The sequence below is a fragment of the Canis lupus genome, chromosome 30 (assembly GCF_011100685.1).
Source record: "Canis lupus familiaris isolate Mischka breed German Shepherd chromosome 30, alternate assembly UU_Cfam_GSD_1.0, whole genome shotgun sequence".
Lineage (NCBI taxonomy): Eukaryota > Metazoa > Chordata > Mammalia > Carnivora > Canidae > Canis > Canis lupus.
The window spans coordinates 7865527-7880866 of record NC_049251.1 but is presented as its reverse complement, the minus strand read 5'-3'; the positions used below and the strand labels follow the sequence as shown (position 1 = coordinate 7880866).

Genomic DNA, 15340 nt, shown 5'->3' with positions numbered 1-15340 from the left:
TGTGAGAGGGTGTGTAAGCAGGTGGAGGAGCAGAGGGTGGGGGGAAAGGAGGGAAAGAATCTAGAGCAGGGCTCCACTGAGCATGGAGCCCAATCGCATGACCCTGAGCTGAAACCAAGAGTTGGATGCTTAACTGACTGAACCACCCAGGCGCCCCTGTATTGGTCTTTTTTAAAAACCATGGGGACGGTGTCCAGAAATGTGTAAACTTTCTTCTAGCTCTAAGACTCTTAACTCTCTGGGCTCCCTCTTTCCTTTAAAAAAACACTGGGAGATCTGGGAGAGTTTGAAACCTCTTCTCTCCTAAAGACAGATGCTATCTCTTTGTCTGGCATCACCAATGAGCTGGCAGGAGGGCAGGAGTAGGACCTGGACAAGCCATTCTCCAAAGACACATGGCTAGTGCCAGATAGGAGGCAGTAGCAGGTAGATTGCTTCTCCCCCCAAAAACACCAGTTTGGAAGCAGATAGATTTGCTTCCTAATGTTTAATACAAAACGGCAGCAGCCACCGAGCTGTCATAACAAAACTAGCCATAGGGCATCCAGAGAAATGTACACGGGCAGCCTTGGCTGGAGTGGAGCTGCCAACCAGGCCAGCTGCCCAGTCAGCTGTAGGCTGTCATCTAGCCAGGACTGGATGGTGGTGGTGGCAGGGCAGTGCTGAAGGGCTCAGAGCTGCTGCCAAGGAGGCTGGCCTGGCCCCGAGCCGATCCCTCACAAGCACAGACCTCTGCCTCTGGGTCGCATAGGTGTTCTGAGGTGCCTATCCCTGCAGCTCCACCCCCACGTGGTAGGGTTTCAGTTCTCACAAATGAAGCCCTGGGGGAATGAGAGAACGGCTGCTGAGTGGGTGCATGCTCTTAAGCTATTGGGAGCTCATGCCTCTAGAAATCAGCAGAAACAAAGGCTAGGTTTGGGTTTTTTTTTTTCTTCCCCCTAGAAAAAAGAGGCTACCAGGTTCAAATACATGTAGAGGGGCAGTGCTTCTGATGTACTGGGCTCCCTGCCAGAGACATAGCCAAAAAAAAAAAAAAAAGGTGGCTGCCTGCCAGCCACTAGTGCTCACCCAGGGAAGTGGAGTGCTCAGGAGTTAGAGTCACAAAGCCTTCCCAGCAAGCCCCAGAAAAGCCAGTATGGTTCTTGCTGAGTCCATTTGTTTTTTTAGATTGTATTTATTTATTCATGAGAGATACAGAGAGAGAGGCAGAGACACTGGCAGAGGAAGAAGCAGGCTACTCACAGGGTGCCCGATGTGGGACTCGATCCCGGGAGTCCGGGATCATGCCCTGAGCTGAAAGCAGATACTCGCTCAACTGTTGAGCCACCCAGGCATCCCTTGCTGAGTTCATCTGAACCCATGGAACACTTTTCAGGTAGGCCCTCCACGCACCACAACTCCCATTAATGTCCTACAGTATCTTCAGACCAGAAGTTGTGACTGGAAGTGTTGCTCCCTTTCCCCCAGGCCCGCCTTCAACTTGCAGCATCTCGGGGGGCAGGCTCTGAGGCCCACAGCACTTGCCAGCCGTAGTAGAGACCTCAACCTCATGCAGAGGCCAAGGGCTGACACAAGTGCAGCTGGGCAGCAGAAGGGCTGCTGTATCTCTACTCCCAAAGAAAGGCCTCTAGGTGCTGAGAAAGGGGGTGAAAGGTCCTGGGGTTAGTGGAAGTCTGCGTTGAAGGCCCTGCCGATGACCAGTCGCCTCACCTCACTGGTCCCAGCCCCAATCTCATACAGCTTGGCATCTCGCAGAAAGCGGCCCATGGGAAAGTCGTTGATGTAGCCATTGGCACCTGCAGCCAGGGTTTGGGCAGAGAAGAAAGGGCAACAGGAGGTGATGGGCAGTGAGGAAAGCCAACAGAAAGCCAAGTGTACAGGAACAGGCCAGAGGGGGAGAGACTGATGAGAGAGATGCAGCAAATAGTGGCGAGAGGGGAGGCTGTGGGAGCAGAGACAAGGAGCTGGAGGGCCACTCAGAGAGCTGAGGACACCAGGCAGAGATGGAGACAGCCACTGGCAGACCCGGGAAGGAGGACAAGAAGATACTGCATTGAGCTCACTGGATGCCAGGCCCAGGAAGGTTTAGGTAATCAGCATAATTTACAAAGCCAGTTGGTGGTTGGGCTGGGGCTCAAACCTAGGCCTCCTGGCTCAAGTCTGTGCTCTTGACCTCTGTGCAGCGCTGACACGAGGCTGTCCCACCATCCCTCCTTCCCCGTCTCCCAGTGTTCACAGGACCGGGCAGGCAGTGTGAGAGGGAGGCACCACTGAAGGCAGGAGCAGCTTCCTGCCTCGTGGCTTCCAGCGCTTTTCTCATTTGCTTTAACATGTCCTGCTAGTAGCTGGGGAGAAGGAGCCTGAAGGTGCCAGCCCTGCTGCAGTGAGCAGAGGCAGAGAGAGGAGGGAAGAGGAAACCGCCCGTGCTGGGAGCAGGGAGTGGGGCCACTCACCGAAGCACTGAATGCCATCCAGGGCAACCCGTGTGGCGCACTCAGCTGAGTAAAGAATCACCCCCGCGCAGTCCTGTGGGAGGGGGCTCTGGGTCAGCCAGGGCCCCGCCGGCACCGCGCGGGCAGGGAGTCCCAATGGCTGGCCTTTACCTTGGCAGTGCAGTGGCCTTGATCACAGGCCTTGGCGACGTTGTAGACATACTGCCGGCACGCCATGAGGCGGGTGTACATGTCGGCCATCTTCCCCTGCATCAGCTGGGTGCGAGGGGAGGTCACAAGTCAACATGCTGGAGCCACATTCCTCTCAGACACTCCCCCTGGTCACCAAAAGCTGGTTAGCGCTAGCAACCTGCTAGCCAGGCCCGGTGATGCGGGGCACGGAGAGGGGACTGGACTTGCCCAGAGTGCCCTCGTGACTAGAACACTGCTCCCTTCCCCGGTGCCTGCCCACAACCTGTGCGCCTTGCCATTCAACCTTGCAACGTCTAGTGCCTTCGCGTGTCGGGAGCGAGCTGCCATGTGATCGCCTTCCCGCTAAATCCCAAAGCCAGGTGGCATGCCGAGGAAGCCCACGTGCCCAGGCATTCAGACTCATTTTGGTGGCAAAAGATGTTAAATACCTGGCTTGTTTGTTAAAGAACATTTGAACCCGATGAAAAAGTCCATTTCAGCCAAAGATTTCGACTCACCTGGAAGTGGCCGATCTTCTGGCCAAAGGCTTCCCTTGTGTGTAGGTAGGGAATGGTGTGGTCGAGGACGGCCTGCATGAGCCTGCCAGGGAAGAGAAAGGCACTGTACCCGCATTGCCAGCTGGGGTGGCAAAATGCCAGTGTGGGAAGGCTTGGGGGCATACAGCTTGGCATGGCAAGGAACAGGGTCCCGGGGAACAGAAAGGGAACATGAGGACTCTTGTCACCCCTGCTCGGTCGCTGCACTGACTGCCCAGGACTTGTGCCCCTTTCCCTGACATCAGATGTAGTGGCAGGACTCCTGTGCAGACAGGTCTTAGAGCTTGGGTGCCCTGCTTCATCCTGAGTAATCAAGCCCTATTGCTCCTCAGGCCTTTTGGCTAATAATATTTCCCTTCATTGTGAAGGACGTACATTTGAGAGGAGGTTTGTTCATTTTGTCTCCAAGAAAGAAGGTACAGCTCCCAGGAAGTAGTTCCCATTGGCCCCCAAGGGGAAGGCTGTAGATGGCACCACCTGCCAAGGACACCAAACACCCAGCTCCCCCCAAGTCTCACACTCACCCAAGGGGCCCACCAGACAGCACGAGCCGTTCCAGGTCCAGCCCACTCATCAGCACGTAGACGCCCTTACTTAGATGGCCCAGGATGTTGGCAGCTGCCAGGAAAAGCACCAGTCAGGGGGAAGAGGGCTGGTCACAGCCTCCTTACTTTAAAAAAATTTATATATATATATATATATATATATATTTAAGATTTTATTTACTTGACAGAGAAAGAGAGAGCACGAGTGAGCATGTGCAAGAGCACAACCAGGGAGAACAGTAGGCAGAGGGAGAGGGAGAAGCAGGCTCCCCACAGAGCGGAGAGCCCGATGCAGGGCTCCATCCCAGGATCCCAGAATCATGACCTGAGCTGAAGGTGAAGGATTAACTGACTGAGCCACCCAGGTGCTCACTCATTTTTATAAAAGCTGCCAAAAAAAAAAAAAAGCTGCCAGGTTTGATACCGTGGCTTTCACACAGGCACTAAAATGTCACCTGACCTCTGACCTCCAACCAGGGTTCTGAGTGAGAGAAAAGGATGGAATTTACTACTTACAGTCACAATTAGAGCTTGCTAGGGGGCGCTTAGGGGGCTCAGGCGGTTAAATGTCTGTCTTTGGCTCAGGTCATGATCTCCGGGTCCTGCTATCCGGAGCAGTGTTGGGTCAGGCTCCCTGTTCAGGGGGAGAGTCTGAGTCTGCCCCTCCCCGCTCATGCTCGAGCTCTTTCTCTCAAATAAATGTTCCCTTTCTCTTCCTCGACTGCTTTGGATGGGAAAGAAAAGCTAATTTGGGGGCAGCCTCGGTGGCTCAGCGGTGTGGTGCTGCCTTCAGCCCAGGACCTGATCCTGGAGACCCAGGATCGAGTCCCATGTCAGGCTCCCCACATGGAGCCTGCTTCTCCCTCTGCCTGTGTCTCTGCCTCTCTCTCTCAATCTCATGAATAAATAAATAAAATCTTAAAAAAAAAAAAAAAAAAAGCTAATTTGGTCTAGAAGCCATACAACCCCTCCCTAGTTCTTTTTACCCAAGCCCTTAAAAGAGACAGAGAAGTACTATTCCCCAGGCTGGATCTGCTCTCTGCTCCAATCTCACTGGCCCCCACCCCTGACAAGAGTGGTCTGTGGAACAGTCTTTGTCTAAGAGATGAGTCATTCAGTGCTACTTACAGAATCTGCTGAGCACCTCCCCACCCGGAAGCCAGGGCACTGGATGGCCTTGGGAGGTGTGAGCAGGAAATTCAGGACAGCATGGACCACTGACCTGCCTAACAATGGCGGTTGTTTCCTGATAACAAGGATCCACACTGATCCCACCCCCTGCAGTCCCACCCCCTGCAGATGTTCCTTGTAACCAAAGCATACTGTTCTGGGGTCCTGGGTCATGGGAGAGGGAAGGTCTACGGCTGAAGCACAGAGCAAACCTAGCTGGTCATCAAATCTATGCCCTTTGTCTAATTGCAAAAATACTCAAATTGAATTGCCTTGTCTTCACTGAATCTGGCTTCCATCAGTTTATCTGAGTGGTTGTTTTGCATCATTAATGAATATCTCACGTGGGCTATCCAGGGAAACGCAGAAACAAGGAAGTCTGGAGGACATTAGAGGGTGAGGGCACATCTTACCCATCTATTCCAGATACTGGCATACTACCCCAGGCACGGTGTATCAGTCACATAGGAAATAGCACCCTTCGTGACAGCCGCAGTCAGGCACACAGCTCTGGCCAGAAGGACAGCTGCTCAGCAGCCCGAGGCCCACATACAGGGGCCAGTAGGCAACGGTGGTGGAGGGAAGCCCACCGTCTAGACGCATGTCATCGTAAGCTAACAATGGTGAGCTTCTCTTGCCCAGAGATAGGCCTTGTCAGCTTATGAAGGGGTCAGACAGGGGCTTGCTCGTTCTCAGAGACTCACCAGGAACCTTGCAGTCTTCAAAGATTAGCTCACAGGTGTTAGAGCCCCTCATCCCCAGTTTGTCCAGCTTCTTGGAGGTGCTAAAGCCAGGCATATTCTTTACAGGGAAAAAAGGGGACCCTGATTACAGACCAGTCTCCAAAGGGGGCTGGTAAAACACAGACCCTTGGGAAACACCCACCTTCCCATCCAGTCCCTGAATTTGCACAATACACTGTGTACTACTCCCAGGGCCCCCACTCTGTATGACCACTCCACTCCTGGAAACTCCAGCCCTAACCCTCCACTCTCCTCTGCCACTAAGTGTGATCTCCCCATTTCTCACGGGAGCAGTTCTTTCTCAGTGAAATCATCCTCCAGTCTTGGTTAGGCCCCTCTCTCCACAGAGGGTATTATAAACCTATATGACATTTGTTCTTAGAATTCTCTCCCAACTGGGATGCCTGAGTGGCAAAGGAGTTGAGTGTCTGCCTTAGGCGCAGGTCATGATCCTGGAGTCCAGGGATCGAGTCTCATATCAGGCTCCCTGCATGGAGTCTGTTTCTCCCTCTGCCTATGTCTCTGCCTCTCTCTGTATCTCTCATGAATAAACAAAATCTTAAAAAAAAAAAAAAAAAAAAAAAAAGAATTCTCTCCCAACTGCCCCAACCCCATGATTCCAAGCCCTCACACCTCACAGTCCTGAGGCAGATGGCTCCTCCTCCATCACCCTCACCAAGCCCTATCTGTCCCATAGCTCCCTATAGGGTTTTACTCACTTGTTCCCTCATGCCTCACTCTCCTATTCCACTTTCTCTCTACCAAATAATTTGCTCCATTTTCTCCTGTTCTTCAAAACAAAAAATCAATTGTCCACCTCTTCATTCCAACTCCTGCTCTATCTCCCCCTGCTTTGCTGAGGTCTTCATCCACCACCCCCAGCCCTCGGCATCCCTACTCACAGGCGGTTTCCACAGCCGCTCTCCCTAAGGCCACTAATGACATCTCAGTTTTCAAATCTGGTTGCCTCCTTCTTGCCCGCATCTCCCTGGACCTCTGTGTGGCTCCACCATCCTCAGACCCGACTCATCCTTCTTGGGCTCCAATTAGGCCACCCTCCTTTCAGTCAGCTTCTCTACCTCACCCCTACCTCTGGGAACCTTGTCAGAACACACACTTGATTGTGTCTGCAACCAGCTGAGGAGAGCCGTCTCTGGTACTGGCGTCAGGAGACAGAAGCCTCCCCCTGGGCACTGCCCTCCACTCACCTTCTCCACAATAAAGGCTGTGATGCCACGAGAGGCTGGCACAACAGCCAGATCTGTCTTAGCATAGATGATAAGGATGTCAGCATCAGGGCCATTAGTAATCCAAAACTTGTTTCCATTTAGGATGTAGTAATCACCTAAGGACAAGAAGTTGGCTACTTGGTCAAGCCAGGTTGGCCTGTCTCAACCAGTCAATTCACGGATCTGCTGCTGAGCAGGAGGCTGCCCAGTGGGGCAACAGCTCTGGAAACTCAGCAGAGACCACCCCCACTGATTGCTCCCTCATCCTGAGATCTGTCCTTTTGTCCATTTCAGCTCCCAATCCAGAAGCTCCCAAGTCGCGAGAGGAACCTTACCTTTCTTCTCTGCTTTCAGTTTCATAGAGACAACATCAGAGCCAGCATTGGGCTCACTCATGGCCAGGGCTCCGATGTACTCACCGCTGATCAGCTGCAAGGGAAACCGCAAGGGCTGGTTATGACTTCAGAAGTGCCCTACGGGAGCTCACTGACCTTGCTTCTCACCTGTTCACATGACATCCCTTCAAACTTGTCTCAGACCGGGTATTGGTCAAGTCCTGGAACAGAAGCCCACTATCTGTGAGGCTGAAAGTATCTCTCCTTTCCCATTTCCTTTGCAAGGGAAGCAAGTCCTCATCTTTCATTTTTTTTTTTTTTAAAGATTTTATTTATTTATTCATGAGAGAGAGAGAGAGGCAGAGACACAGGCAGAGGGAGAAGCAGGCTCCATGCGGGGAGCCCGACGCAGAACTCGATCCCAGGTCTCCAGGATCAGGCCCTGGGCTGAAGGCGGCGCTAAACTGCTGAGCCACCAAGGCTGCCCTGACTGAATTATTTTAAAGCAAATCCTTGACCCTTCCTAGCCTTATCTGGTTGAGGGCAGCATGCCATAGAAAGCAAGTCTAACCAGTCCTTCCCAACCTGGGAGACCGCCTCAGGATTGCTGGTTGCCCTGACACTGGCGTGTTTCTCCCTTGATATTTCCTCACCTTGGGGAGGTACTTTTCCTTCTGGGCCTCATTTCCATTGCGCACAATTTGGTTAAGGCAGAGGTTGGAGTGAGCACCATAGCTGAGCCCCACTGCTGCAGAAACTCGGGAGATCTCCTCCATCACCAGCACTTGTTCCAAGTAGCCGAGGCCGGAGCCGCCGTACTGAGCTGGGAGTGGAAGTGGTGCAGCAGAGTGGAAAAGGCAGCCCAAATTAAATTGGGACATTCACAGCAATGTTTACTGGCAGCAAAGAAACCCCCTTGTAGCACCTATTCCAAGTTACCCCCTAGCATGGTCAATAGGCTGATGCCGTTGCTCTGTTTTCACAAGCTCACAGAACTGGCTTTGTGTGTTGCCTCTGGTCAGCTGAAGTGTGGTGCAGAAGTCATTGCAATGCCCGTGTTATCCGGGACAGATCTCTCACTGAAGACAAGAGAGCCTGAGCACCCACTGTTCAGAGAGCCACAGAAGTGCACAGGCAGATGAATAAATGAAAGAGGACCTGGGGTTAACCAAGAAGCACAAAGAGGGAGGGTCAGAGCCCTAAGGACAGAGACACCAAGCAAGGGATGCCAGGTGACTGAGGAAGGGGAGATTTTCATAGCATAGATGTTTGGACCTAACAAAGCAGGGCTAACAAATCAACATGTTGAACTCTTTTTTTTTTTTTTTTTTTTTTTTTTTTTTTTTTTTTAACATGTTGAACTCTTTAAGCTTATGTGATGTTGTATGTTGATAATGTCTTTAAAAAGTTTTTTTTTTTTTTGTTTTGTTTTTTAAAGGCAAGGCCAGTAAAAGGGGACAGGAGTGCCACAGATAGTGAATTTCAGAGCTCCTCACCAATTAATGTGGCTTTTCCTTGTCAACAGACCCAAAATCAATGTCCTGGATCATTTACCCCCAGCCTTGCCTTTTGGGTAAATCCTGGTTAAGACTCCTTGTACACGGAATGTCTGGCTGACTCCATTGGCAACTCAATCTTGAGGTTATGAGTTCAAGCCCCATGATAGGTATGGAGATTAAAAAAAAAAAAAAAAAAAAACAATTTTGAAATCAAACAAGACTCTCCACATGTTTACCCTGACTGAAAAGTCAGGCTCATCTTAGGCTCTAAGGAAAGGTCAGCCCAACCCCTGCAACTCCAGGAAGGTAAGCCCACAGGTGGGTGACACTGGAAACAGCCACCAGGAAAACCAAGGGGAGACCGGAACTCACCAGAACTGGCTTTCTTTGGGGGCTCATAAACCCCCAAACACAGTGGAAGGAAGTCTGGTTTGGGGGTTCCCAGTGGTGCTTCCCCCTATCATTTTCCATCAAGATGGTCTAACTTTTTAAATCATTTCATTTTACCATGACTCTCGAATCAGCTCAGATCCGAGGAACTGTCTCCAAGTGGTGAGGGGAGACAGAAGAACACTCTGCCCCACCTCTATTCCAATACATGAATATGAGCTGAAGTAGCATGGGCTGTCCAGGCCTTGGCAGGCTGGACACACAAAGACCGAGAGCGCAAGCACAAGTGGCAGGGAGGGGGAGAGGGAGAAGCAGGCTCTCAGCTGAGCAGGGACCCTGGTGTGGGGCTTGACCCTGGGATCATGACCTGAGCCAAAAGCAGATGCTTAACTGAGCCACCCAGGCGCCGCCATAGACTTATTTCATTACTGGGCTCTGCAAGCCAGGCTGAGCCTCTCCTCCAGCGGCCAACATCCAAACCAAAGCCTACCAGCTCCCTGTCTTCTCCCCCTGGAAACAAGTATTGAGACCCATAGAAGACAATGGGCAGGCCCTGGGAGAGGGCCTATTAAACGCATCATCTGGCCACCTCACCTGGAGACTCACACAGGCATCACTCTCCCCCATATCACCATCTGCTCTCAAATGAGCTCCAGGGCTAGCTATGGGCAGAGGACATACCTGTCCTGAGTGGTCCTGCCTAGACGCTACTAGTAGGGCTAAACTGAGAGGAGATGGTGCAAGGCAGGTGCATGATAACGAAGTTTCTAACCTCCCCAAATCACCCAGGGTTGCTTATTAAACATGCAGAATTCAAGAGTCTAAGTGATTCTCACCAAGTGAACCACACTGCCCACAACCTTTGCCTTCTGGATGTGTACTCTTCTCTGGGCTGACAGTCAATGGGTGCTTTCTCGGGTCCAAGAGGTAGTCCTGAGTTTGAACACACTCCCCTCCTTTCCTGTTTCTTTTGGAAACAGTTCTCATTAGGGAAGGAAACTGTACTCACCAGGGGCAGTGATACCTAAGACACCCAGGTTTCCCAGCTGCTTCCAAAACTCCTGCCAACAGAAAGGAGTGAGTATAGTGAGCTCAGTGAGAAGGCAGCCAGTCACAGGTGTTTGGCACATCTGGAAGGAGAGCCAAATGCTTCTCGGAAAGGGGCTGCGCTGTTAGGGTGGCTTCATTTACCAGAAGACTGTGAGCTCTTCCAGGCAGCGGTATAGCTCCCAGCCCAGCCTAGCCAGGCCCCCAAACTGCCCCCTGGTCACTCGGCAGCCACCCCCCCACCCATCCCCCCGCATGGGCATCATGACTCACTCGAAGGTTCTTGAATTCATTGAAGTGATCAATCTCCTGGGCCTGGGGGGCTAGGTGCTCCTGAAGAAACTTAGCCATGGTCTGACGAAGCTAGAGGGAGAGAGGTGGACCGATGCCAAGGAAACAGTACCTTGCTGCCACTAAGAACAGCATTTCCACTCCTGAGGGCACATTCAGGAAAACAGGCCTTAAGTAACCCCACCAAACAGCACCAGATTGAAACTCATGGGCTGTACCAGTTGATACTTCCTTAGAAACTATCTTTCTTTTAAGGTCCTCAGTTTAGACAGCTTGAGTTTTTTTCAAAATGTCACTCCCGTACATAAAATCATTCCATGGCTTTTCTCTGTGCTTATAAGATAAGCTCCTTACTCAGGCCTATAAGGCCCTGTGTGAGCTGACCCTTACCAACTCTCCCGGCCTTCTCCACTACCTTTCTTCAACTCACTGTGCTCCAGCCATAGCCTCTTCAATTTTTGGCACATGCCAGGCTTTCTGCCCCTGAGACTTTGTGTTGCAAAGGGTTACTCAAAGAAACTCCTGGCAGAAGTCTGAGCTAGGATTTGACCTTTCCGTCCGAGGTGAGAGCCCTGTTTACTACTGCCTGCAACCCAAATGGATTTTGGAGCTTCTGGAGGCTCAAGGGAAGTCTGTGCCAGCAGCCAAGTGAACAGTCTCCCGTCTTCAGCTTCATCTCTTAATAAATAACCTTTCACGTTACTGCTCAACTTTGTGCTTTGGTGCAATGGGCTGAAGAACCATAGCAGATTACACTGCGCACCTCAAAGCCCCCGAAGTGTGTATCCGAGAAAGATTCCCGGGTGCTGATGCCTACCCAGGCTTGGGAACCAGAGTCTAGCCAGTGTTCAGGTGTAAGCGGGCCTCGGACTCGAGGTCTCTCCACCGCGTGCCGGTGGCCCTGCCGATCCTCCACCCAAGCACCATCGGCCTCCGGGGAGCCTTCGGTGCCTGACTCCGTATCTGAGCCGGCAGCTCGGCTTTGCGGTTCGCACGGCGCTGAGACGGGCCCGCGCTCCCCAGGCGGGGGGTCCGGGGCGACCCGCGGCCGCGCGGGGCTCCGCGGCCGGCCAGCAGGCCTCGGGCCCGGAAGGGCCTCGGCTCCCTACCTGCTTCTGCTCGGCGCTTAGCCCGTTGATCGCATCGTCCACGGGCAGGAGGGAGTGGGCCCGCCGGGACGTCAGGCTGCCGAGCGGCGCCCGCAGCCTCCAGCGCGCCGCGCGCCGTCCCAGGAGCCAAGCCGAAGTCGCCATCTCGGCCTCGCACGGGAGCGGCAGGGCCTGCGGCGGCGGCGGCGGCGGCGGCGGCGGCGGCGGCGGCGCAGGCAACTGCCACCCGCGGCGACGACCCGCCCCGCGGGCTCCACCAATCCCGGCCGGCGCGGGCCCACCGGGCGGCGAGGGGGTGGGCCCCGGCAGCCTATCACCCTCCGCCGCCCGCGGGAGGCCGCGCTGCCTCGGCGCCACGCGAGCCAATCAGCGGTGACCGGCCGAGCCCCGAAGCCCCGCGGGGCAGGGCGGGGGCGGGGGCGGGCGCGGTGGAGCCGCCCCGCTGGGATCTTCCCGATTTGAGACCTTTTTCCAAGTAGAAGAGCGGGGACGAGGGGCAACCGTATCTCCTCTGCGTTGACGTGGCAGTCCCTACCTGCAGAAGCCGATCTCTGCGGGCAGGGAAGCGTCAAAACAGCTTGGGAAAACTCCCCAGATGCCCAGTGCTCGGAAATAAATCTTTACAGCAAGTCTGGGATAGCTAAGTTTAGGTAAGTAGCCCTGGCTCTGATATGCACTCTGTTAGAAGCCAGTAAAATTTGCCCTATTATTTAACAGGGTTCATTGGTTCTGGAATTCTACTGGAAAGAGTTGCTGCTGTCTTCCAAAATCTTTTAAGGTACGAGAATAACATCAGGACTTTTTGGGGGTGGAGTCTGTTACAAGTGTCTAAAGGACAACCACAGAGCCGGAGTAGAGCCACTTAAGACTTAACCAAGACTTAACTTTACCCACCTAACTAGTTTCATCGCCCCATGAATGTAACCTTTAACCACTCAACAGGGGAATTTCCTGTCAGCACTGGGAAATTTATTGGTACCCTCCAGCCTTGTGTGTTCCCCTTGGGATAGACCTTGCCTGAAACAATCAATTCTTTGCTAATAATTTCTTTTTTCTATTCCTTTGCCTCCTTTATTTATTTATTTATTTATTTATTATAAATAAATCAACCTTTTTAATTTTTTATTTATTTATGATAGTCACACACACAGAGAGAGAGAGAGGCAGAGACACAGGCAGAGGGAGAAGCAGGCTCCATGCACCGGGAGCCCGACGTGGGATTCGATCCCGGGTCTCCAGGATCGCGCCCTGGGCCAAAGGCAGGCGCCGAACCGCTGCGCCACCCAGGGATCCCTATTTGTTTATTTATTTTTAAGATTTTTTTTTTTTATTTTTTTTTATTTTTAAGATTTTACTTACTCATGAGAGACACAGGCAGAGGGAGAAGCAGGCTCCCTGCGGGGAGCTGGATGCAAGACCCGATTCCAGGACCCCCAGGGTCATGACCTGAGCCAAAGGCAGGTGCTCAACAACTGACCCACCCAGGCAATCACCTTTGCTACCTTTAAAAACCTTTTCTGCACCCTGAGGGTGCTCCTTTCTATTGCCAAATACACTGCCAGAGTCACACTGCTTAATAAAGCCAATTAGATCTTTAAAATTGACTTAGTTGAACTTTTGTTATTTAACCAGGGAAGGGAGAGCTGATGGAATTAAGCTTCTATCCCCCTTGGCTATTTTCCTCCTCCTGTGTTGGGCCAATGCCCTGAATAGGTCATTTCAAGGTAAATTGAGTGCCCTGAGTCCTGGGATGAAGCCCTGCCTGAAAAGAAAGTGGGAACAAGATCACCAATACCACCCACTGCAAGGCTGTTAGAGGAGGGCTAAAAAGGAAGCCATAGGCCATGGTGGGGTCACTTCCTCCCAGGACAACAAATCAATACTTAATTGTAGTTTCCATTTCTCCAGGAGTAAAGTTTTAAACCAATCAATTTGGAATTTTCTGGTCAGCAGCAGTGAGGTAATCTGTCACTCACTCAGATCCTCTCATTCCTACCCACTGCGCCCCCCTCACGCCCAAGGGAAGAAGTAATCCATGCCCTTCCCCCTAAGGAAAGATGACTTTGCCTGGAACAATCTTTTGCTAGTGACTTCCATGCTTCACCTTCCTTCCTACAAAATCCTCCCATTTCGTACTTGTAGCTCCCTTCTTGCTAGGTGACATGCTGCCTGATTCATGAACTAATTAATAAAGCCAGTTAGATCTTCAGATGTATTCTGTTGAATTTTTTTTTAATGAAGAATAAAGGAAATTGCATACCGGATGACAATCATTTGTTTCTTCTTACAGCACCCCATTAGTCCAAGGTCTAAACACAGCTAAGACGAAATCTAGACTCTGAGCTTGTCCAGACTGAGATGCTTTGTCACCCCACTGTTTCACATATGATGGGTCTCCCCTAGGTGGAGAAAAGTTTTCCCCTTTAAACCCCAAATAAGGGATCCCTGGGTGGCGCAGCGGTTTAGCGCCTGCCTTTGGCCCAGGGCGCGATCCTGGAGACCCGGGATCGAATCCCACGTCAGGCTCCCAGTGCATGGAGCCTGCTTCTCCCTCTGCCTATGTCTCTGCCTCTCTCTCTCTGTGTGTGTGACTATCAAAAATAAATAAAAATTTAAAAAAAAAAACCCAAATAAAAGTTTTCCTTATAGACCCCAAGCAGGGTCCTGGCCCCCACTTTACCCTGTTTTCAAGAGTCACACCTCAGCCAAAGGGGTAGAATGTCTCCCCTAGACTTTAGGCCACTAACAGAGCCAAGATCCCAAACTTCTAGGAGGTAGTTAATGGTGTCCTCAGCTCCTTTGAAACTGAAATAGTCCAGCAGATTTGCCCACAGGCAAGTCATTGGTGACCTTAGTGAAAACTTTTTTAGCAGAGTAATGAGATAAACCAGATCATCCATAGGTAAAAAGAAATCACAATGGAATTTAGAAAATACTTTGACTGGAAGGATAAATAATGAAAATGTGACAAAGTTGGGCAGCCTGGGTGGCTCAGTGGTTTAGCGCTGCCGTCAGCCTGGGGTGTGATCCTGGAGACCTGGGATCGAGGGATCGAGTCCTGCATCGGGCTCCCTGCATGGAGCCTGCTTCTCTGTGTCTCTGCGTCTCTCTGTCTCTCATGAATAAATAGATAAATTCTTTAAAAAAAAAATGTGACAAAGCAAAGCCAGTGGGATATGGCTATCTGACCCTTAGAGATGCTAAAAACAAACAGGTCCCAAATGGATTTGCTAAACCCTTTAATAGAGGGAAATTTAATAGTTTTAAGGCATACACTGGAAAAGAGAAAAATTGAAATGAATTTTCAATTCCTATTGAAATTCCTATTTTAAGAAAGTAGAAAAAGAACCCCAACTATAAATTAAATAAATTTAGATTTAAACCCCAGTAAATTAAAACCCCAACTATAGAGGGAAATGAATATGAATAGAAATTATGAAAAAGATGTACAACAGAGAAAATCAACATAAAATTGATAAACCACTAACAAGACTGATAAAAAAAATTACAAATTACTGATATGAAGAATGTAAAAGAAGATCGCCTTTAGATCCTATAGATTTTAAAAAAGGACATTTTGAGCAATTTATGCCAATACATTTTACATTGATGAGATGGACAATTCCGTTTATATAAAATTCAAGAAAAGGTAATACCCATAGAGGGTGATTTTGTCAGAATAGTGCTCCTTTCTGGAGGGGAGCAGTAATTTATTGACGTGTATATTTAAGGTTAGTATACTTTGTGAAGCCTCAATACACTTTATAAATTTTATTTATTTGTGAGAGATGCAGAAACACA

The 15340-nt window shown here is 50.9% G+C and overlaps 1 protein-coding gene and 1 long non-coding RNA gene across 3 annotated transcripts in view; one reads left to right on the top strand and one right to left on the bottom strand.

The window, feature by feature from the left end:
• Positions 1-1158: 1158 nt before the first annotated feature.
• On the bottom strand, positions 1159-11727 carry IVD (isovaleryl-CoA dehydrogenase). Of its 2 annotated transcripts, XM_038580055.1 has the most exons (12): positions 11540-11683; positions 10413-10502; positions 10102-10153; positions 7857-8026; positions 7204-7297; positions 6848-6984; positions 5601-5697; positions 3706-3799; positions 3143-3224; positions 2604-2708; positions 2454-2526; positions 1159-1796 (listed from the first exon to the last, which is right to left on the bottom strand). In XM_038580055.1, the coding sequence occupies exons 1-12, from the start codon at positions 11681-11683 to the stop codon at positions 1663-1665; spliced, it is 1272 nt and encodes a 423-aa protein (XP_038435983.1). In that variant the 3' UTR covers positions 1159-1662. The 2 variants fall into 2 exon arrangements, with proteins under 2 accessions (XP_038435983.1, XP_038435984.1); XM_038580056.1 differs by lacking the exons at positions 6848-6984; positions 7204-7297 and having other exon boundaries at positions 1637-1796; positions 11540-11727.
• A 223-nt stretch (positions 11728-11950) lies between these two features.
• LOC111093290 overlaps positions 11951-15340 on the top strand; it is a 51597-nt gene continuing 48207 nt past the window's right edge. Inside the window, exon 1 of the long non-coding RNA XR_005381512.1 lies at positions 11951-12189. This is a non-coding gene — a long non-coding RNA (uncharacterized LOC111093290). The remainder of the gene's footprint in view (positions 12190-15340) is intronic.